General features: G+C 35.8%; 3 protein-coding genes across 4 annotated transcripts in view; 1 reads left to right on the forward strand and 2 right to left on the reverse strand.

Annotated features, from left to right (window-relative positions):
• The window catches only part of UBE2D3 (ubiquitin conjugating enzyme E2 D3), a 73,729-nt gene extending 72,056 nt beyond the window's left edge, over window positions 1-1,673 (reverse strand). Inside the window, exon 1 of the mRNA XM_078069032.1 lies at window positions 1,534-1,673. The gene's annotated coding sequence lies outside the window, so the exon portion shown is untranslated. The remainder of the gene's footprint in view (window positions 1-1,533) is intronic.
• The window catches only part of CISD2 (CDGSH iron sulfur domain 2), a 112,765-nt gene continuing 91,078 nt past the window's right edge, over window positions 1,066-22,752 (forward strand). Inside the window, exons 1-3 of one of the 2 annotated variants that reach the window (XM_036095789.2) lie at window positions 1,813-2,053; window positions 13,192-13,406; window positions 14,971-15,898. In XM_036095789.2, the coding sequence (XP_035951682.1) occupies window positions 1,951-2,053; window positions 13,192-13,406; window positions 14,971-15,060 (408 nt within the window). In that variant the 5' untranslated portion in view covers window positions 1,813-1,950 and the 3' untranslated portion in view covers window positions 15,061-15,898. Of the gene's footprint in view, window positions 2,054-13,191; window positions 13,407-14,970; window positions 15,899-22,752 lie in introns of those variants that run through there. The other variant, XM_078069029.1, reaches the window with a different exon arrangement.
• Window positions 20,117-22,752, reverse strand: part of SLC9B1 (solute carrier family 9 member B1) — an 86,282-nt gene continuing 83,646 nt past the window's right edge. Inside the window, exon 16 of the transcript XR_013446417.1 lies at window positions 20,117-20,395. The gene's annotated coding sequence lies outside the window, so the exon portion shown is untranslated. The remainder of the gene's footprint in view (window positions 20,396-22,752) is intronic.

Raw genomic sequence — 22,752 nt, forward strand, 5'->3', positions numbered from 1 at the left:
AAGATAGAATAGTGGTGGTCGTGGTGGTGGTAGGGGGACATGGTTTGAAGGGGCACAAAGAAGCTCTCTCGGGTATTGGATATATTCTATATATATTGATCACATCAAATTGTACCTTTGGCACTCGAACATTTTACTATGCTGTATCTCTTAACTGAAGTATTTATTTTTTAATTGCTTTAAAGAAAAACCTTAGAAGCCTAAAGAATCTCACTCAACACAGCTCGTTTTGCCCTTGTCAAGGCTACAAAGCCTCTAATTAAGAAACAAATATTTAGGGGCTATCGCCAAGCCTTTCTTCCCCTAATTTGCCTCACTCCCAACCCACCTGTAGGTCAATCATCTCCCCAAGGGTACTTCTACATCTGATCACAGAGATTAAAGATAACCCGTAAAAGAACAATCAAAGGACAAAAATATCTGAGAATATCATATTCATAATAAACAAGCTTCCGGGTCCTTCTTTCACCAAACCAAAAGTAAGCTCCTAACAGGAAATTTAAAAGAAATCCTACTGTAAACAAACTTTTGATCATCACTTTGTATATAACCTTCTATATTGCTCTGGTTCATGACCTGTACCTAAACATCTTCATTGAATTTCCATTGTAATTGTATTTTGAACAGGGTAAAATGATAGAAAATTGGTTTATCTAGATTTCAACTAACTCTCTTACTGACGGTTATCTTTTTTTAGTGAAAAACCATCATATATTGAAGACTCCAGAGAAGGACTTTAAAAAAATGTCTTCCCTTTCTCACTTTAAAATGAAAATACCCAGGGAAAAATAAAGAGAAAACGTATTTATTACAACTGGCTGTTATATTAAGTCGCACAAAATGAAATACTGCACCATGAGCAGTTCGTTGGTATTGTAGGTTATTGGTCAGGTCGAGTTCAGAACGGTAAGGAGGCACCGTATTAAGATAGCACACCACATACACAACATGCAATCAGCAAGTGCATTACTTCGGATATTTCACACTTCAGTAAAAATAGGAAACAAAGTCATGTCAAGGAAAGCGCTGCAAGGAAGTGAAGCTGTCTCCTTTCTTCAATTTTTAAAAAAGTTATTAATAAACAATTAAATTTAAAGATCTTCACGGATACTTTAGCTTGTAGCAGAAATCCTACAACATAAAAGTCACTTGAAAGGTTTATATTCTTTTACCACTTTCCTAGTTTTAGTTAACTGAAAAAAGAAAAAAGATCTGCAGAAGGAACCGAAAGTATCTAAAAAACTATCACGGGTCATATCTAAGGAGAAAAAAAAACCCAAAAAACAACCAGTCAGGGTTGCACAAAACTGTCGAGTAGTTAGCTTTAAGCAGTTAGTCGTTTAGGTATTTTCACTTCTTTTTTAAAAACCTGGCTTGTAGGGGTGAGGGAACGGAGTTAGGCACCGCCGGGTAGCTGGGGAGGGTGCTCTTGGTGAGTATGCAATCCTAGGGCCATGGCACCCGACCGGTTCCGGGAAGAAGGGGCCGGGACGAGAGGGGCCGAAGTAAAAAGCGACGCCAGGAGAAACTCACTTTTGAAAGGCACTTTCCGGTTACAAAGCACTCTCACATGCTTTATCTCATCGGACACAGCATCCTTTCTGCTGGCCTCGAGCGTCTACAGATGTAAAAGGCCCAACGTGAACACAGGCCCTCTTCAAAACCGAAATCCCACGCAGGCCTTGTTACTCATCCACTCCCGAGGCTCCGCACCTCGCGGCCGCGCGCACCCCCTTGGCGTCCGCGGGGCGCGCACGTCACTCGCCCGCTGCCAATCGGCGCCCAGCAGGTCAACCTCTCCTCCGAGGGCCCCCCCCAGCGCCGCCCCCTCCAGCCCGCCGCGGGACCCAGGCCGCGACGCCCGCCGGCCGCTTCCGCTCTCGGCGCAGGCGCGACAGCTCGGCCGGAGAACGGCGCGAGCTGGGAGGGGAGTGGACGCTGCTGGCGAGGATGGTGCTGGAGAGCGTGGCCCGCATCGTGAAGGTGCAGCTGCCGGCGTATCTAAAGCGGCTCCCTGTCCCCGAGAGCGTTACCGGGTTCGCCCGGCTCACAGGTAATCCCCGCCTTCGGCCAGTCCCCATGCTTGCAAGTTGCCCAGGTGGGAGTGGGGGGTGGTCTAAACCTCCGCGGGCCAAGGGGCGGGGCGGGGCTTGGCGTGTGGCGCGTGACCCCGTGACCCTGTGCGCAGAGGTTGGGGGCGCGCGCCGGCGCAGCAGCTTTGGAGCGCGAGTGATTCTTCTTCTCGTCCTTGTCCTAGTGGCTCTTGCGTGGCCTTTCGTGATGGGAGACCAGGTTTTTGTAGAGAAAGTGCTGAGTTGGTAGCGGGCCTATATCTTCCATCTCTCATCGCTCGCTGCAGTGTGGTTGTTTATGTTAAAGTAGGATAAGTCATCGTTATCTAAGGCACTGTGAATCAGGCATTCCCAGCTCTCAGCGGGGTTTAACCCACAGCGTGTGAGTGTTTGGGGGGGGGGGAGAGAAACACAGCCATACACGCAATATGTGTATGGCAGTTTTATTCGGTGGCAAAATTGGAGACTAACCTCCACTCCCATAGAGAAGACTTCAACTACCCCGGGGGCATTTGAGGTCAACTCCATTACTGTGGGCCTGGAGGTAGTTAAGGTAACTTGAGTTGAGGAAAGATAAGTTAGCCAGGTGTTCAAAGGCTAGTACGATGGACCGAATGTTAGATAAGGAAATTTAATGAATATATGTTAACATTCTGTTTTTAAGATCCCTTCTTAAAAAAAAAAAAAAAAAAAACCCACAACTGAGGATTTTACATCTAAAGGACGAAAATTTCCATAATGCAGTCAACACTTGGAAGATTTTGTAGGGTTTTGGGTGTTACAGTGTAAGTGGGGTATTTGTCAACCAGACTGAGACTGATTAGGACGGTGAGGGGGGAAAAAACCATATTGATTCGGCAAACTTTGAACTCAGGTCCTGAATGTCAGGGAATGAAACATGAATTATGATAATTTTGAGATAAATAGGGTTGCTTAGCTGGAGCATTCTGAAGTTCTATGGTAGCTGACATGAAACATAGCATTTGGAAGGCTTACTGGTGGAAGAAGAATAGATTTATTCTGTGTAGACCAAAAGACAGAACTAGGACCAAATTAGTGAAAATTATTTGGAGGTAGATTTCAGCCCCAACACACAGAAGGCTTCTTTTTGGTTGTTTTTTGTTTTTTAAGATAATACTATCCCTAAAGAAGGGATAGTATTTAAAAAGAAAAAAAAAAGGCAGAGTCGGGTAGTAGACAGATTTAGATGAGGTAAATTAGATGACATTCCAAACCTAGAGATTTTTCGATTTATGGCTTAGTAGGAAACATGTAATTGAATAGAAAGCATGGTAACTGAATAATTAACATTAAAAGAAACATCTAAACATCATAATCAGCATAAAAGTAACATAAAATGAAAAAAAAAGTTTCAAGTCAAGTATTTAGAAACATCAAAGTTTTCTTTTGATCCTATTATTCTGATAGATTTTCTGCAGTTCTATAAAATTTTGACTTTTTTCCCCTTTATCTTTGCTTTTACTTTAGTACTTTCCATATTTTAATATATTCCTTATCTTTTTCTAACAACTATATAATCCTATTTTAAACTAACATCACGGTAGGCCTAACCATTCCCCTGCAGCTGGAAATTTGGAATGTTTGTGCATGTATAGATTTTATTCATAATGTTCAGTGGTAAGTAGCCCTATACCAGTTGTTAGGAGTTTTTTTTTCTCCTTTGAATTATACCCTTGAACGTATTCACCAAAATGGTAATACCAGATCAGAAGAATATGATTGTTTTGTGACATTGTTTTCCAGTTGTCAACTTATATTAATAATTTGCCCAAATTAACTGACAAGTTTTTAACAGGAAAGAAAGAAGTCCCCTTACTCCTAACCCCATCCAGTATAACCTGAATTTTGTGTGTTGATTCCAGTGGTGGCTGGTTTTATATTAGTTTCAATTTTCTGTAAACAGAGTGTAGTTGGAACAGATAGAAAGTATATAATTTGATTGAGTGGCTAGATTTTAGAAGCATATTTTTTTTTCTTGAAGATCTCCACTGTCAACAAATATTTAATTCCTATTAAAGGCATTAAGGAACCTCAGCCTAAACCTTTTCTCCCTTAAATCAATAACATATAGTAACTTCCTCTTAAAGTAAGGACTGATTCTCAGAAATAGTGACAACTCTGATAAATATCTTAAAAACATGTACCTAAGTTCCATTACAATGTGTCTATACTTTAGTTCTCATTGTATTGCTTATTAGGAAACATGTTTGTAATAACTGCTTTATGAACAAATGAGGTAGTCTCTTTCATACTGGACAAAGACAATATAACAGTTGCAGAATTTGTTTTGGAGCACCATGGAATAAGATTCCCACTGACCAATTTCCACTCTGAGTCTTCCCTTCAGAATAGATTGTAATAGCTAATTACATTTATCTGTCTTGATTGAGCTACTTATAGAATCCATACTTAGACTTTTGTTGAAGTAACCTAGAAGATCACTTTTCAGCAAATGTTTAAAATGTCTAAGAAACCAAAAGTGTTTTCATTTTCTATCTGAAAATTAGAACAAAGTTACAGCTTACATTATTGCCTGTTTTTTCTTCCCTATTTTCATCTAGTGTTTTTTTTTAAAGCAGTTGGTTCTCTCATGATGACTCTGCATTCTTAGTAAACACTTGGAGATCCTTAATCACCATACAGTATTTACAAACAGTCCTTATCTATCAGAAACAACTGATCTATTTTTGTTTAGGTCACATGTTTAACAGTGAGTCTTTTAAGATAAATTTGTATGATTCCGCCCTTTGGAAGTATAGTCTATATAATACTTTGACCTTTAAAAAAGCTTTCTATGTTTAAAATACAACAACAACAAAATCTTCCTATTCAAAAGTCATGAGCAGTTTACTTCTAGATTTAAAAGCTTGCTATGAAACTTTGAATATAGTAGCTCTTCCCTCCTTGACCCTGTTTGCTTCTTTGAAACATAACGGTTTTGCTCCTAAAGATAAAGCAGTGAATCCCAAGACAATATCTTTTCCAGAGTAGCACAAACATGTCAGAGCTCACAGCTTTAAAGGCATTAGCTCTGTTTATCCAGACAGGGCCAATTTTGAATGAATAATTTAGAAGTGGAAAAGGGTTGAAAACCTATATCCATAAGAAGACTTCTACAAGCATGTTTATAGCAGCCTTATTTTTAATAGCCCCAAACTGGAAGCAACCAAAATATCTACCAACAGGAGAGTGGATAAACAAATTATAGTATATTCAGAGTGGAATACTGGTTAGCAATAAAAGGGGATGAATTACTGATCCACTGGATGAATCTCAAAAACTTTATGTTGAGTGAAAAAGCTTTGGTTGTAGACATCAGTGGTGGGGAGATAGACTAGAAAGGGACAGGAGAATACTTTCTTGGGTGATGGAGTATTTTGCGTGTTTTTACATTTTCAGTGGAGGCTACTGGGGTATATTTGTCACAGCTCAGAGCTAAACACCTAAGATTTGTTTTATTTTATTGTATGTAAAATGTACCACAATTTTTTTTTTAAAGAAATGGAACAAAAAGATTTTCTCAGTAGAGATATATAAGAAATTATTAAGTTCAAACTAGAAAGTTGCATTTATTAATATGTAAATATTATTTCTAAAACATCAAAGAATTTTATCTTAAAAAGCTGTGTTTGAGAATTTGGGAAAATAGTTACATAGTTCCTATAGGACTATAAAAGTTTTTTCCCTCTTTCTAGTTAGACCAACTCTACTTAAGTCAGTGTAATTAAAGAATTAAAGATTATACTAGCCTTTGTGGAGAACAATTTCGGTCTCATTAAAACATTTTCTGCCATCTAACTACTTTGCAGTGTAAAATTTCTCAAGTCATCAGGTATTTATTAAGTACTTGGTCCAGGAAATGTACTAGATACCAAAACACTGTTCTATTCATAATAATGAGGGGAAAAAAGGTCTTTAAATTGATCATTAATTTCATTTTATTGGCCTTTGGTCCTGAACAGTCTGTATTAGATTTTAAGTGGTAATAGTAAAACCGTCCCTTGAAAGTATTTTACTTTCCTCTTTTTACAATTCAGAAATAGAAATCATTTCTGTGTCTTACCTACCAAGAAAATATGTTATTAAATTTATCAGCAACCATGTTCCCAACATTATTTTAATAGTATCAATATATGCCACCTTTTGAGAAGGCAAAAGTCTATCCTAGTTTCTTAGAATATAATTCCTCATTGAGATCTGTGTGTGTCTATGTGTGCTTTTACAGATGATAAAAACATAGTATTTGTTTATATATCTTGGTCAGGAATACGGTGTGATAGGTAGCCTGTCTTTATAAAAGTTTGAACCTCCCCTGTCTTAAACTGAATTCTATTTCTCTGAGGAGATACTTTCTTTTAACAGTGTCTAAACTTTCAAAAAATTCACGTTAAAATTGCTTGCTACTCAGGTTGCTTTGAAATGTTCTTTTCTGTGTAGATTTTGTTTCTCTGAGGGTACCGGTTGTTTCACTCTACCTTCTTAGTCTGTTGTTTATCTTAATAGTGGGAAGTAGAATATTACAAAACACATTTAGAACTCTTCTTGGTATTTTAGTATTAGTGTGGTCTGGTTTTTCTTTTTTTAACTTAGAAACAGGTGTTTTAAAAAAAAATTGGAAACAGGAAAATTTCACTGGTAGAGGAAGAAGGTCTTAAGTAAAAAAAAAATTTTTTTTGAAATAAAGGAAAATTTCACTGGTAGAGGAAGAAGGTCTTAAGTTAAAAAAAAATTTTTTTTGAAATAAAGGAAAAATTTTAAGGAAATTTAAGCTTTTTACATTCAAATGAGTAAGCAAAATGTTGCCTAAATGGGTACCTTTTTAGTGGATTGAATGTTGAGGTCAGCCAGTTGCATGTACTTGACTTAATTATAGCCAAAAGTACCTACACCCCACGCTCTCCAACCCTTGATCTCTCACACTGTTATCTTCTACTCCTGGCTTGTCTACTTCATAATTTTTCATGGACGCACCTCCCTGCCTTAAATGAAACAGAGCTCTCCCTGAGGAAGTCACTTCCCCTGCCTGTAGCTCTCTCAGTGGTATCTTTTCTTTCTCTATCTTTCCTTGTCTTTCTGGGATGAGGGGGCAGAGAGAGTTGGCATCTTTTGGTCTCTGCAGAGCAGCTTCCACACTGGACTATTACACTGTTTGAAAGAAAGCTATGACTTGTGCCGTCCATCAGTATCCCTAATTTTTTGCTGGTAACTATTGACCTTTAGTCTCTCCCTTATATTCTTTAAGGATGTCAACACCTCATCTTTTCCCCTTTCTTCTACAACACTACACTGGTCTTTTCCTGCTTAAAATTGCTCTTCTTATGTTCTCTTTTGTTTTTAAATTAGAGACCAGTATCTCCATCCATCCAGACAATGAAACCAGAAATCTGGGAATCATGAAGGAGCCTCGCTTCCTCTATATTTGATCACTCACCCAATCCTATTGATTTTACTTCCTGAGTTCGTAGTTCTTAAGTTTCAAGGCAAGTGCAGATTGATCACAGACCTACTCAGTGTTCCCAATGAAAGCATCAGACTATCTCCTCAAAAAATGCATGCACACATACACTGTTCAGGCAGTTTTAGGGAATCCATTTGTCCTCTTTACTTTAATGGCCACTGCCTTAGTATAAGTTTGCATGATTTTTGGGGGGATTATTTCAGTGGATTTCTAACATTGTCTTGCATCTTGTCCTCACACTACCAGCTCTCTCTGCTCCGACCTCTGTCTCTCCACCAGTCCATCTTCCATCTGATACCATAATTCCATCTGATTTCATAAATGAATAGCTTTCCATTTACATTAATATTCAGAAATATCAATGGTTCCCTTTTATGTACAGAGTAGATTATTACCTACCTGTTTTTTTTTTTTTTTTTTTAAGATTTTATTCATTTGACACAGAATGAGAGAGACAGCACAAGCAGGGGGAGCTGCAGGCAGAATGAGAGGGAGAAGCAGGCTCCATCCCAGGACCTGGGATCATGACCTGAGCCCAAGGCAGACGCTTAACCGACTGAGCCACCCAGGCGCCCCACCCTGTTGATCTTTATCATCTGGCACCTGATCACCTCTACAGTCCCTCCTATTTCATCATATTCCAGCAGTATTGCGGCACTTACTTTTCATGCACCTCATATCTCTGTGCCTCTACCTATGCTGTGTCTTCTGTGTGAAATGTAGCCCCTCTTCCCATAAGCCTGTGGACTCCTATACTCTTACTCATCTTTCAGAACTCTGGTTAGGTGCCAGGTCCTCTCTGTAAAGTCTGCTCATCCCTACAGAGTTAATCATGTCTTCTGTACTGCTTACTTATAATTGCACATACTGTACAGCACTGTAATCCTTTTTTATAGATCTGTATTCCTTACTAGATGAAAAGCTGCTTTGGGGTAGGGACTGTGTCTTGTAATTTTTGTATCTTCACCTGTCATATCACCTAATCTGTGAGGTTTTATATTTCTTGAGGGTGCTTAAAGTTTTTTTCTTAACTATTTTAAAAAGAATTTTTGTCCTTTAACTTACACTGTTATCATTCATAAGCCTTGAACAAAGGCAAACAAGTGCATACCTAATGGCAGTTACCTTAAATACCAGTTTAATGGAGTACAGACTCAATTCAGTTAAAACTCATTGAAGTCTTGGCTTGTATAAGTCTCTGTTAAAGGATAGAGAGTGGATGAGGAGACCGATATTTACATAACTGTAGTTTCAGGGCAGAATGCATTAGTAGCTTTCTTTTGCATAGTGCTCAATAGTTTTTACAGAGTGGTTTCCAGCTTCATTCGTTCATTCCTCTCAACAGTTCAATGAAGTTGGAAGTCTCTTTACATGTACTCTTCCTTGTGCCTTCAAATTTCTTTACTCAAGTCTTTGAGCCCCCAGCTTTTCCTTTGGGTCTTGGCTTAAAGATCTTTCTTCCCTTCCTGTCTCCTTTACCTGAAGTGGCAGTCAGTCTACTGCTTTGCCCCTAGGATAGTCTCTTTCTTTCTTTTATCATCCTGTTTGTTTCCTTCATAGCTCTTATTATAGTCTAAAATTATCTTGCTTATTTATTTGTTTACTTGTTTGTGGTTATCTCCTCCTCTAAAATGTGTACCTTATGAAAGCAGGGACCTTATTCATCAGCCCGAATCCCCAGCACCTAATGCAATATTTGGGATGTGGTGGGTACTTGTATTGTTGAACAAATGAATGAGTTATGTTTTTCTGATTTATAGACCAAAGAAACCTAATTCCGAGTATATGAAAATCTGGATTTATACAACAGATAAACTGAATTCGTGAGGTATTGAAATCCTGCTCTTGTGCCAGGCACTGTACTGAGCGCACTGGGTACATAGAGACAAATAAGAAGGCCGCTACACTTGCATTAGCACGTTGTCTCCACGTCATGGGTACTTACTGTATAGTAAAAAACTAAAAAGGAATTGTTTAAGAATAGCAAAGAGATCAGATTTCTTAATTCAGTAATATCTATTAAGTACATAAATTGGCGAGAGAACTCAGAAAGAGGGGATTGTACAAGAGCAAACTTGTTAGGGTGATGGAAATACCCTGTATCTTGCTTTAGGTGGTGTTTATAGGTCTATATAGTTGTAAAAACTCATCAAATTTAACACTTAACTCAAAGCTCAACAGGCTAAACTATAAATTAGGACTCAATATAAAATAAGTTGAAGCAAGCATTATTTAGGCACTGAGGATATAATGGTGACCTAGACAAATAAGGTGTCTGCTTTTGTAGATCTTACATTGATTGGGGGACATGATGGATGGATGTAGCCATTAAAATTCATGTTTCCAAATGACGCTAAGAAATTGGGAAATGTTCCTCAAATAAAGTGAAAAAACTAAGATATGGACTGTATATACAACATGGTCTCAGTTTTGGCTTTTAAGTATTTAAAACGTATATTTACAGAGCAAAAAAAACAAAAGTAAAATGTTACCAACTCTTGACTGATAGGATTAAAGTTATTTTTTATACTTTTCTAAATTTTGTAAAATAAATGCTATTTTTGATAATTCTTAACAATAAAAATAAAAAATATACTGTACAAAATATACGTTATACCTAACAGGAGGTGATAGTTTTCCCCTCAGAATATCTAAAATATCTGTGATAGCTCAACATATATCAAGCAGGTTCATAGGAAATAGCTATTCTTAAAATTTTTTTAAATTTCTTGTTTGATTTTTCTGTATTTCATATTCACTAAAAATATATTTAAGTGATTTAATTATATTAAATATATTAAAATATATTTAAAGTGATTTAATTAAGCTTCATAGGCTGTTGTTATTTTTCGTTATTAAGCTTTTCTGTAGTTAAACTGAAGTTTATCACCTTCAAAAAGTTGATTGCACTCAGACTGTTGTATCAATTATTACTTGGTTGTAGGAGATAATAGTACTTTTTATTACCATATTACCACAGAGTAATGTTTTACCGAGGAATTAAGTATGTTGAAAGAACAACATTTTCGGAAGTAGATTTTTTAAAAGTATTAATGCCATTTATTCTCTGAGATTTGTGGGCTAGGAGAGGAAATGCTAAACTTAGGAATCTAAGTTACAGTTTAAATTCTTACTTATTTACTTTTTGACTTTGAGTCATTTAACCTCTCATGACTTTTTAATTTTGTAATATACAGAATAATACTTAAAGTTACTCTACATTTAATAAACATTTACTGAATAACTACTACTTCAAAATATTTTACTGGGTGTTGGGGACAATAGCAATGTCAGACATTCATTGCCAGATCTAGAAGATAAGTGTAAATAAATAATTACAGTACTATGTGGTGAGTGAGAAAGGGACTGACATTTATGTTCTGCATTCATTCATTTAAGTCATTCATGAAACACCTATGAGGTATCTACTTTGTGTCAGGGAGAGTAGTAAGGACATACCTCCTTTTCTTACAGGCTTATGAGTCAGCTTTATAAGCAGATGACAGACAGTGGTGTGATAAAAGAAACATTAGGAAAAAGGGTTTGGAAGTACAGGAGGAAGTGATTGATTTTGCTTTGTGAAATCAAGGAAGACTTCTGGAGAAGGCAATATTTGACCCTAATCTTGAGGGGTCTACACAAATTAGTCCAATAGACTAGAGGTAGAAAGACAGAAGGAGTTCCTTAGGCAAAGAACACAGGAACGCAGCTACTAGGTAGTAGCTTTGGGTGGCTTCAAGTACGTAAGAGATGGGTGCTGAAGCTGTCAAAGCAGCCATGCTATGTTATAGAGATGTTGCTTTATTGAAACAATGGTTTATAGCAGTGCCATCCAAAAAACATGATGGAAATGATCTCTGGGCTGTCAGATATAGTAGCTCCTGGTACCATGTCACTATTGAGCTGGTGATATGTAACTAGTTTGTCTTGGAAACTGAATTTTGAATTTTACTTAATTTAAATGTGTTTAAAGTTAATAGCTGTATGTGTATATTAATCATGTTTTTTATTTTCTATATTTTATGATGCTTTGACATCTTGGGGGCCAAGAATAACCTGCACCTTCCCAGGAGTAGCTAATTCCTAGAGATAGTAAACAACCTGCCTGTGAACACACTTTTCATATGCAAACCAACCACCTCCTTTATCTCCCTCTCACATAGCACCCGGTATTTCTCCTGCCCTAATCACCCAGGGCTAAGTACTAGACAACTAGGGACTACCCCAGTAGCCCAGAGCCCACAGAAATTATTCCTTTTCTTTTAATACTTGAATAGTAAGAACAGTTATCTCTGGGAGTAGTTTTACCAAGAGTAGAACAGATAAAATTTTAAATCTGTTAGATTTGATTCGTGGTGATTGAGAACAGGTTATGGATTTATTGTCCTGCACTAAACCTGCTTATTAAGCTGTAGTTTACCCACATGAAAAATGGGAATAATAATGGTACCTACCAAATACAGCTGTTTGAACTAACACAGCTTAACAGAGTTAAATAAGGTAATACAGTTATACTTTTAGCATAGTCTGTTAACATTAATTAGCATGCCTTTGCACATAATCTTTAGTTTTTCTCTTTTTCTTGACTAAGCTATTTCTACACAGTGCTTAGCAAGATATCAGGTAAGCGCTCAGTGAAGATTGTCAAAGGATAACATTTTAAGAACAAAGGATTCTCTGCAGAGGCATGGCACTAGCCAGCATTTGATGAACTCATGCTGAAATGTTTATCTTGGTTTCCTTATGTGTTTGTCTTCATAGACCTAGGGACCATTTTATTTATTTACTTATATTCCCTAACCTCCCCCCCACCCAAGACAGTACTTAGTACTCCTAAGGCATTTAATGGACACTTAGGGAATAAGATGTATCTAATAATGAGAACATTCAGTGTATGAAGATTTCAGTTAGTTCTTTAAAATAATAGCTTTTGGACAACATTTCTTAAGGAATGACTATGTCTTACCAAAATGTAAATTAAAGCATTGAAGTCATGTTCTGTCTGAAATCCTAAATCAAGGGTAAAAATATTTATTCTTGGGTATTCTGTTATATGATATTTTTTTAAGATTTTATTTATTTATTTATTAGAGAGAGAGAGCACGCGCGCACAAGCCGGAGGAGAGGGAGAAGCAGGCTCTCCACTGAGCAAGGAGCCCATGCGGGGCTCAGTCCCAGCACCCTGGGATCATGACCTGAGCTGAAGGCAAACGCTTAACCCACTGAGCCACCCAGGCGCCCCTGTTACATGATTTTAGACATGGAGGAAATGTTTTCTAAACCTATAAAATATATCCCTTTTGTTTGTAATTGTGGTGATCATTATTCCTGAAATAAAAACAAAGATAAACACAAATATACTTAGTGTGAGGATAATGAAATAGGATATTTGACACAGGATCTATTTCTCAAAGTTATGTGTTCCAGTTTTACAAGTTTTAAGTTAGCCCACAGATAAAACAAGGTGGTCTCAGGTATAGGGGGCTTGATTGTGTTACTTATACATAGTGTTATAGGTAAGTTAGTTTTGAGATTAACGTGAGAAGTAAAGAATAGGTAAAGAGTAAGCTCAAGGACGACATGTGCTGTTTGAGCTCTGTTACAAGAGGGCCGCACACTGTTAAATCTGTACGTGTTCAGTTTCAGAATGGCTTCGGTTACTGCCTTTCCTTGGTGTACTTGCACTACTTGGCTACCTTGCAATTCGTCCATTCCTCCCGAAGAAAAAACAACAGAAGGATAGCTTGATTAATCTTAAAATACAAAAGGAAAATCCCAAAGTGGTGAATGAAATAAACATTGAAGATCTGTGTCTCACCAAAGCAGCTTACTGTAGGTGTTGGCGTTCTAAGACGGTAAGATGTGCACTCCCATGTACTCTAACACCATGCAGTTAAAGTTGTTCTGCTTCTTAAATCATCAGTTTTGAGGTTCTGGGAGATGAACGGTTTTTCCACAGGGTTCAGTACTGAAAATCTATATGCCTAAGTTAAAGTTTGCATTTTATGATGGATACTTACCTACATTAGAAATGTTACAGCAGCAAGGAAGGATAGAAATCTGATGCTTCAGAGCTGATGTCTGCCACTGATAGTATGACTTTGGTTGGGCAGGTTACTTAATCTTTAATCTCTGATGTTCAGGGTTTTTTTTTCCCTGATAATATGTTACCATCATAGACATTTTTTAGGATTTAGTGAGATGCTGTATGTACAGTACCTTATATATAGATGAGCTAATAAATGGCACCTATAATTATGGATGACTTTTAATGTGGAAATAATAAGGAGTATGGAGTGATGAGTATTATAAGTGGCTGGTGAGATCTGTTTTCTTCTAGTACTATGATCATAGGTTATTTGAAGTTTTAAGTACGGTAGTGTTCATCACAACATTTTTTTGTAATAGCAAAGTTTTGGATCTGATAATGGAAATGATTAAAGTATGGTATAATACAAATTATGGGATATTAGGAAGCTATTACAAATCATGTTTTTAAAGACTGTTTTAATGACATGAGAGCATGATGTAATTAATAAGAAAAGCACAGTACAGTATGATCCCAATTTTGTTTTTTAAAAAAGGAATACACATTGTAAAGGCAGAAGAAAAATAGATCAAAATCATGATTATTTTAACTTATGAGTGAATTTTTTTAATTTTTTCAAGAATTTTATAGTATGTGTGAGTTTTATAGTAAGAAAACATGAAATAATGTATTTTGAATTTAAGTTGCAATCGACTCTTGAACAACGTGGCGGTTGGGGCAGTCACCCCCTGCACAGTCAAATCTGGGTATAATTTTTGGCTCCAAAACTTGATAGCCCACTGTTGACCAGAAGCCTTACTGATGACATAAACAGTCAGTTAACACATACTTTGTATGTTAGATGTATTACGTACTTTATTCTTACAATGAAGTAAGCTAGAGAAAAAATAAGAAATTTTATCTTCCTATGGTAAGAAAACCATAAGGAAGAGAAAATTCATTTACAGTACTGGACTGTGTTTATTGAAAAAAAATCCACAGTTAAGTGGACCCGCACAGTTCAAACCTGTGTTGTTCAAGGGTCAACTGTACATTCTTTTCTAATTTAAATAAATGAAGAGGTGAGCTCTAATTTGGGGTTCCACAGAGAACAAGGGCTTGTTTTGATCCCCCTTTAAACCTGTTTTATTGACTCTTGGAATAATTCAAGATAAAATAAAATCTATGTCAAATAATACATTATTTAAAATTGTTAGATTTGCTGTGAGATTGGAATGAGTTAGGTTAGATGCAGAATATACATTACTCAGGAAAGCTATCTGATGATTTTTTTTTGAAAGTTATATACTTCTTTATAAGAGCATTTCACAAATATTTCTACTTATTAAATCATTTTTAAAATAACACTTGTAATTCTTTTTCCTTTCTAGTTTCCTGCCTGTGATGGTTCACATAATAAACACAATGAATTGACAGGAGATAATGTGGGTCCACTAATACTGAAGAAGAAAGAAGTATAATAGTAATGAATTAGGATTGAATTTAGTTGTGTGCTGTAAAATCTTACAACAATATTTTTTCATTCTTTGTGTGTAGAGCTTTCAAATGGTGGTCTTAATTATTGCTACTGGTTGAGTAATTATTTCTGCCAATTTATTTTCTTGCTGCACTACTGTTTATATTTGATACTTTGTATATTCAAACAGTCATTTATATAGAAATTAAATTGTACAACCCTTTCATTCTTACTTCAAAGACTTAATGTATCTTCCTAAATAAAACCAACACTCTTGGTTTTAACTGAGAAAAATCTGTTTTTGGCAGTGGGCCCAAAGCTATTCCTTTGAATATCAATATTTTCTATAGAATCTACATTTAAAGTTTTTCTCCCTACATACACTATTAAATATTTTTCAGTCCCCTTCTGTTTTGATCATTTGAAGTGATTTTTCCTCTTGGCTGTCCACACTCCTTTCTTTTCAGATCAGTAAGAAAAATATTGCTCTCAAGAATTACTTGAGTTTTTAAAAAGATAAATGCTTTGCTTTATAAAGACTGTGTCCAATAAGTGTGAATATCCCAATTTCAGAAAAGACATGAACTGGATATAGAAAGTTCCAAAAAGGAACAGTTATTTACATTATAAAAATTTTGTTTACTTTACAAAAGGCTTGTTTGTGTTTGTTTAGGTGTGTGTTTTGTAAAAGTATCTTGAACTCTTTGACTCAGTGACAAGGTGGGATGAGGTGGCAAGAATACTTATACTAAACTCCTGAGCTGCTGCAATTTGAAGGTTAATTAGAAATAAACATAAAGTATATCTGAATTCATATTAAAATGATAAATCAGTGTTCAAAACCGTATACGTTTTCCTCTTTGTAACAGTGTAAGCCAGTAAAACATAAAATACAAAAAGGTTGCAAAATAAACTTACTGGAGAATCTTTAAAACTTTTATAATTTTTTAGCCTATTTAGTTTTATTGTATATTATAGTTCTTACATTAATAGCTGTCCTTAAGTCTGTCTATGAAAGGTACAATCCTGTCAGTTTACTGTGTCTTTTTTATATAGAAAGAAGATACAGGAGGCAGACATATTTAATTCTCCCAATAATAATCAAAGCTAAAAGCACGTGTATACATGAGACCCTGCACTAAGTCCTGTACCTAGATTTGTAATTTATTACATGTAATGTCAATAGGTTCTACTGTGTGATCTTTGATCTTGACTCTTGTGACCAACAGCAGGAATTTTAAAGTTAGAGTTAGAAATGTAATTGTGATTTTGAGAAGTTTTACAAGGTGTATGTACAAAATAGTTAACATTTCCTCATGTGTGAAGAGGGAGAAATGTACCACTGCTGTCACCATGGCTCTGGATGTTCTTTCTTACAGCCTTCTCTTTGACACTCTTAAGGGGCTTCACTGTCAGATGAAGCAATTATTTTTCCATTAGTGATCACAAGACTTTGGGAAAAACCATCCTTACCAAAAGTTTGAATCTCCATGGTCTGTGGTCATGAAATGCTTTTCTTTAAAATTACTTACTGCAGCACAACAACATGTATATTCTAGTGGTTCCCAGACTTAGATTTCACAGGAGAAGGTAAAATTTCCTAAAAATGTGGAGACTAAAATGAAATTATCAACTTTAAATTTTGTCAACTAAACATATATGAAGAATTGAAAATTAATTGTCTCATAAAAGGTAACTTTAACACCCAAAAGTATAAGGGCTATACTCTCAGGATAGTTTTTGCTCCCCACATTTTCAATTTTTAAAATATGTTAAAGAGCTGTGTCCAAATATTTTCCTACCTGTGCAGATTTTTCAGAAGCCTCGGGCTGCTAGCAAGCTGTTATTTTAATGACTCCCTTTACATAAGCATTATTATCAGTTGCTGTCACTTCCTTTTGTAAAATCACAGAATTCTGTCATGTCTGCTTTAAAAAGTGGGTATCTAGTAACTGCTTCTGAATTGTTACAGCAGAAGATAACAGCTCTTGAAATACTTATCTTGGGTTTCTAGAACCTTTAAGAAACAACTCTGTCACTGTCACGTGATTGTTTTGAGGCCTGCTTCTCCTTACCCAGGGAACTGCTCATTGCCTTACTCAGCAAATGAGCACTACCATTACAAAAATATCAGGTATCCAAAACTGTTGAGCAGGCTTGAGGTATTAATGACTCATTCATATGGGTAATTAAGCAAGTTGTATTACGAAAACACCTTACAATTCAACTTTGAATTCAGTGCCTCATATGATGATTCATTGAATTGCTTTTGTATTTTGTAACCTAATTTGTTAATAAGTTTATGGGAAGCTACTTAAGCCAGTTGCTGATCCAAAGAGTTCTACCTTCCTTATTGTGATTCCTATAGTTTTCCAGTAGAAACATGCTGTCAGACTCTCCCTCTGCAAAGAGAGTTTTAAAACTCTACTGTTCAATAGAGTTCTTAAATTATGGTGGGTATTTTATTAACTACCAGAAACATCTAAGAATTGAGTGCCTCAGGTCCCCATCTTCAGAGTCTGCTTATTCTTACTTCACAACTAATTCTGATGAATTTCGTTATCTGATTTCTCCTAAAAAAAAAAAATCAAAAGAATGGACAGGGTCTTGCTAGTGGCAGGTAAACAATAAAATGTAACAGCTGATAGCAGGGGAGGGAACCAAACAATAAATTTAATGTGAACTTTAAAAGCATAGCAGCTTGAGAATTTAACATAGGATCCTGCACACCACAGACCCTGAGAGCATCTCTCTGATCAGATTATACAAGTGATGTTTCATGATGAATTTGAATCAAGATAGGTAGTATATGGTGTTTAAGAAGGCAGGATATGTGTGGCATTTGGTGATACCAGTTTCCACTTCAAATAGTGAAAAGTTTAGCACTATCCAGGCGGAAAATTTATGCAGGAAATCCTTGACTCATTCTTGACTCATTCTTGGATATTTGGAGGGTTATCATAGGAAGTTCTTCCATTTAATTGAAATGTTTTTCAAGTTTAATGATGGTAATTCACTACATAATTTGTTTAAAGTATGAGGAAAACTAAAGGAACAGTGATTTAAACCACACAAATCATGTTAGAGGACCTCCACCTTTGGGAGGATAAAATATGCTTGTTTGAAAAGCACTCAGCCGCAGTTCCATGACTGCCTGTCTTGCTGGCCATGGAGTCCCTTTGCACCAGAGGTTGGACTGCAGAGAACTTCCGTAGCTGTTTTGTTTTGTTTTGTTTTGGCTATGCATCATCTGAAGCTGTGTTTTAGTTTGTCACGATAGTCTTTTCCTGGAAGCTCACTTTATTTTATCATGTTCAGATAGTGAGTACTTCTATCTTTTGCAGAAATCCAGTTTAGTGGAGTCATGTTATAGCAAGCATTATTTTAATATAAGAAGTAGTCCATATTATTAGCGATGGTATTATGACATTTTATATTAGTTACGGTCTTGAAGGACATTGAAAATCTGTATGCAAGAGGCATATTTATGTTGTTACTCAGAGACAACATCACCCACTAATTGTCCTTTGGTTTAAATATTTGATTCTTTGCTTATAAAAAGAGTATATCTGACTGTATTCTCCGTTGTCAAATTCAATATTTACTGTTGTCAAATAGATCAGCCACAGTGTTAAATTCCTGATCTCTCTTATAAGGCTGAAATTTTCCAATATGTAGAAAAGGGGAAAAGGGTAGTAAGTTGCATAATTACAGAGGTGAACCCTGTACTAGTGAGAAAATAAAAAATGTCAAGAAATAATTCACTAAATTTTCAAATTTCCTGTAATTTTCCATTAGTATCCATCATATATTCCTCTGCCTTATCACAATGAAGATAGGAATCCATAACACCCATTCAACAAATTTAATAAACTCACAACTTAGAAGTACAGTCTTCAACTATGTTGAATGCTGCCAAGAAGTGAAATAAGATGATGAACGATGTTCATTTTAAAATGCTGCATACAACTGTATAAGTAATACATTGGAAAACCTAGAGGAAACGGATAATTTCCTAGAAAAACATAAATGATGGAAAGTGACCCAAGATGAAATTTAAAATGTTAGATTGATTAAAAAAAAAAAAAAAATGTTAGATTGATTATCAAATGAGAACATAAAAGTGAGTTTTTTTAAAGTGAGTTTTTAAATCCATAATTTAAAAAGTACTTGGGGTGCCAGAGTGGCACAGTCTGTTAAGTGTCCTACTCTTGGTTTCTGCTCAGGTCCTGATCACAGGGGCTCTGTGCTCGGCGCAGAGTCTGCTTGTGATTCTTTCTCCCTCTCCCTCTACCCTTCCCCCCCCCATGCACGCGTACTCTCTCTCTCTCTCTAAAATAAATCTTAAAAAATAAAAAGTACTAAGATTGCAAGAACAATAATTCCAATGTTATTTAAATTATCCCCAATTTTTTATATAGGAAAAACTTCCCAACTCATTTGATATCGTTATATAACATGAATATGAAAAGCTGATAAACATAAACTCAGAGCAATCTCACTTATACATATTAATGAAAATTCTAAAAACAGCAGTTAAGAAAAAAAAGGTTAATATACCATGGCAAAGAGAACTGTATCCAGGAATTGAGTATTTTGATGAGTAAATCTATTAACACAATTATATAAATGAATTAAGAAAACATGATCATACCGATAGATGCTGAAAGAACTATTGCTAAGATTCAATAGCCATACCTAATCAGGATTCTTCAGTAAAATAGAAGTTGAAACTATTTAAACACAATGAAGGTTATTTATGAAAAGCCTACAAGTATTTAAAATCAAATTCTTCCATTTAAAATCAGGAACTAGCAGGAATGAATGCTTACTGTCATTATATGATATTAAAAATTTTCTTGGATGATCCAGTGAATGTGACAAGATTAAAAAGTGAAATAATCAGTATAAATATAGGAAAATAGAAAACTCTGTTGATGTAATTATATACCTAGGAAACCACAGAGACTAGGAAAAACAGAACTAAAGAGAGATTTTGTAAGGTATTTGGAAACAAGATGAATCTACAAAATTTAGTAGCAATAAGCACCCTGAAATGCTAATGGGAAAAATATTTAATTCACAATAGCGAAACTTACCAAGAAAGGTAAAAGACCATGGAGGGGGGAACCTATGAAAATGTTATTAAAAGAAATTGAATGACATTTAAACACATGAAAAAAAAACTTGCTAGTGTAAAAATATAAATCTTTTAAAATAATATATGGGTGCCTGAGTGGGTCAGTTAAGTGTCCAACTCTTGATCTCAGCTCGGGTCTTGATCTCAGGGTTGTGAGTTCAGGTTCCACGTTGGGCTCCACACTATGCATGGAGCCTACCTAAAAAAAGATAAAAAATAAAATTAATATATAAATCTAATTAAGTTCACATTAGAATCCCAAGATTATTTAAAAATTGGATTAAATTAACGTTCATATAGAAGAATAGTCAGAAAATTCTACCCCAAAAAAAAGACTATTGAGAGGAACTTTACTCACCAGATATCAGCATATACTATAAACCCATCAGAATCAAGTTAGGTTTTTTTTTTTTAATTTATTTGACAGAGAGTGAGAGAGGGAACACAAGCAGGGGAAGTGGGAGAGGAAGAAGCAGGCTTCCCGCTGAGCAGGGAGCCCGATATGGGGCTCAATCCCAGGACCCTGGGATCATGACCCGAGCCGAAGGCAGACGCTTAACAACTGAGCCATGCAGGCGCCCCTCGAGTCAGTTAATATAAGAAAAGCAATTGCATTAAATAAGAATAAACAAGATTGATAGAAAAGAATTGAGACTCCAGATGTGTATGAACATTCAATATACGACAAATGTGTTTCAATTCAAAGAAAACAAAATTGGATTCCCAATTTACACTAAAGGCTTTGATGTGACATATAAAATGATGTTTAAAATCATTTTAAAGGTGGGGAGAGGGAGAGAAAATAGACTAATGACGGGGAAAACCTATGTAGCAAAAATTAACAATTTTTGTGATAAAGGGTAGAGTCAAATATTAATATAAATATGGAGAAAATTGCAATGTGGGTTACAAAGAGTTAACATCTATACTAACATGTATAATATAAGATGTAGTGATAATATATACTATAAAATGAGCACTTACAGGAAAACACAACACAAAAATGTGGGTACATAAAGACATAACCATAGAAAAGTAAATCCAAATGACCAAAATGTATAAAATTATGCTCAAGCTCACTAGTAATCAAGGAAATGCAAATAAAGCATTAGAGGATTGTCATTTTATACCCCATTAGATGGTCACATATCAAGAGAACAATACCTATTGTTGGTGAGGATTTTGGAGTAGGGGAGCAAGTACCCTTGATAAGAAATATGGATTGTTACAGATTTTTTGGAAAATAACTTGGTAACACTTTAGAAAAAATATATGTCACAGAAATCTTACAGAAATAAAATCAGTATGTATGGGGATATATATATATATATATATTTTTTTTTTTTAAGATTTATTTGTCAGAGAGATTGAGAGTACAAGCAGGGGGACTGGCAGGCAGAGGGAGAAGGAGAAGCAGGCTCGATCCCAGGACCCTGGGATTATGATCTGAGCTGAAGGCAGGCGCTTAACTGACTGAGCCACTCAGGCGTCCCTATATATGTTTTTTATTTCAACATTGATCTTAGTGGAAAATCCAAATTAGAACTATATTAATCGACTCAGCATTTCTATGCAGTAGTGAAAAAAGCAAAATGAAGTATGGCATGTTTAATCCCCAAACCCCTTTATATGATAATAAATTTCTGTGTATATATATACACACTTGTATGTATGTTTGGGTCTTGTGTATATGCATATATGTTGGTATATGATTTTATGAGTGTGGAGAAAAATAGGGATGAAATCTAATGAGGATGACATTATTTGTCTGGAGAGGGTGGGTGAGGTAAAGATGGGAATTTGAGTGGGAGAAAGAGGAGAGAGTAAGCAAAAAAGAGAAAAAAGTACTAAATTCCATGTATGATATCCCATTTTGAATTACCTAAACGTGTGTATACACTGTAAGAAAATGTAAACCATTAACTGGTATTGATAACATGAAGGTCATTGATGACCTTACCCAGAGCAGTTTTAGTTAAGTGGAACAAAGAATGAGGTAAAATTCCTATTACAGCAGTTTTAATAATAAATAAGTGGTAAGATAGCAGACTACAATAAACTGACTGTTTACTGAAATCATGCCAATAAAAATAAACCCAAAAAACGAGTAAAATATAATAAACAGAGAGCAAAAAAAAAGTGATAAAGAGAATCACTACGTGTTACCCTGTGAATGAGGCAAATGAGGCCTCTGTATATTGGCCCCTGGGTTGTTTATTAGCTCAAAAGCCCACTGGCACCATATCAAAATTTTACACATCCATTTGTTTTCAACATAGCTTAATCAGAGTTTTAGCTGTTTAGAGCTTGGCTGCTTTACATACCCTATGAAACTGTGCCTAAAATCGGCTTGCCACAGATAAAATAAGTCTTGGGTTATAAAGACGCTAACCTGCTGCAGCTCTTTAGAATTCTGACCCAGAGACTCCCCGCCATGCTGCTGAGTGACATCATACAAAACCACCTAGACACATAAGCCCTCTTTCTGATGCCTTTCTCCTCCAGGAGGTCCCTTGCCCTCCTCCCCTTCTGAATGACGGCCTCCTAGTCTTAAGC

Source organism: Halichoerus grypus, chromosome 3, assembly GCF_964656455.1.
Source record: "Halichoerus grypus chromosome 3, mHalGry1.hap1.1, whole genome shotgun sequence".
Classification (NCBI taxonomy): Eukaryota; Metazoa; Chordata; class Mammalia; order Carnivora; family Phocidae; genus Halichoerus; species Halichoerus grypus.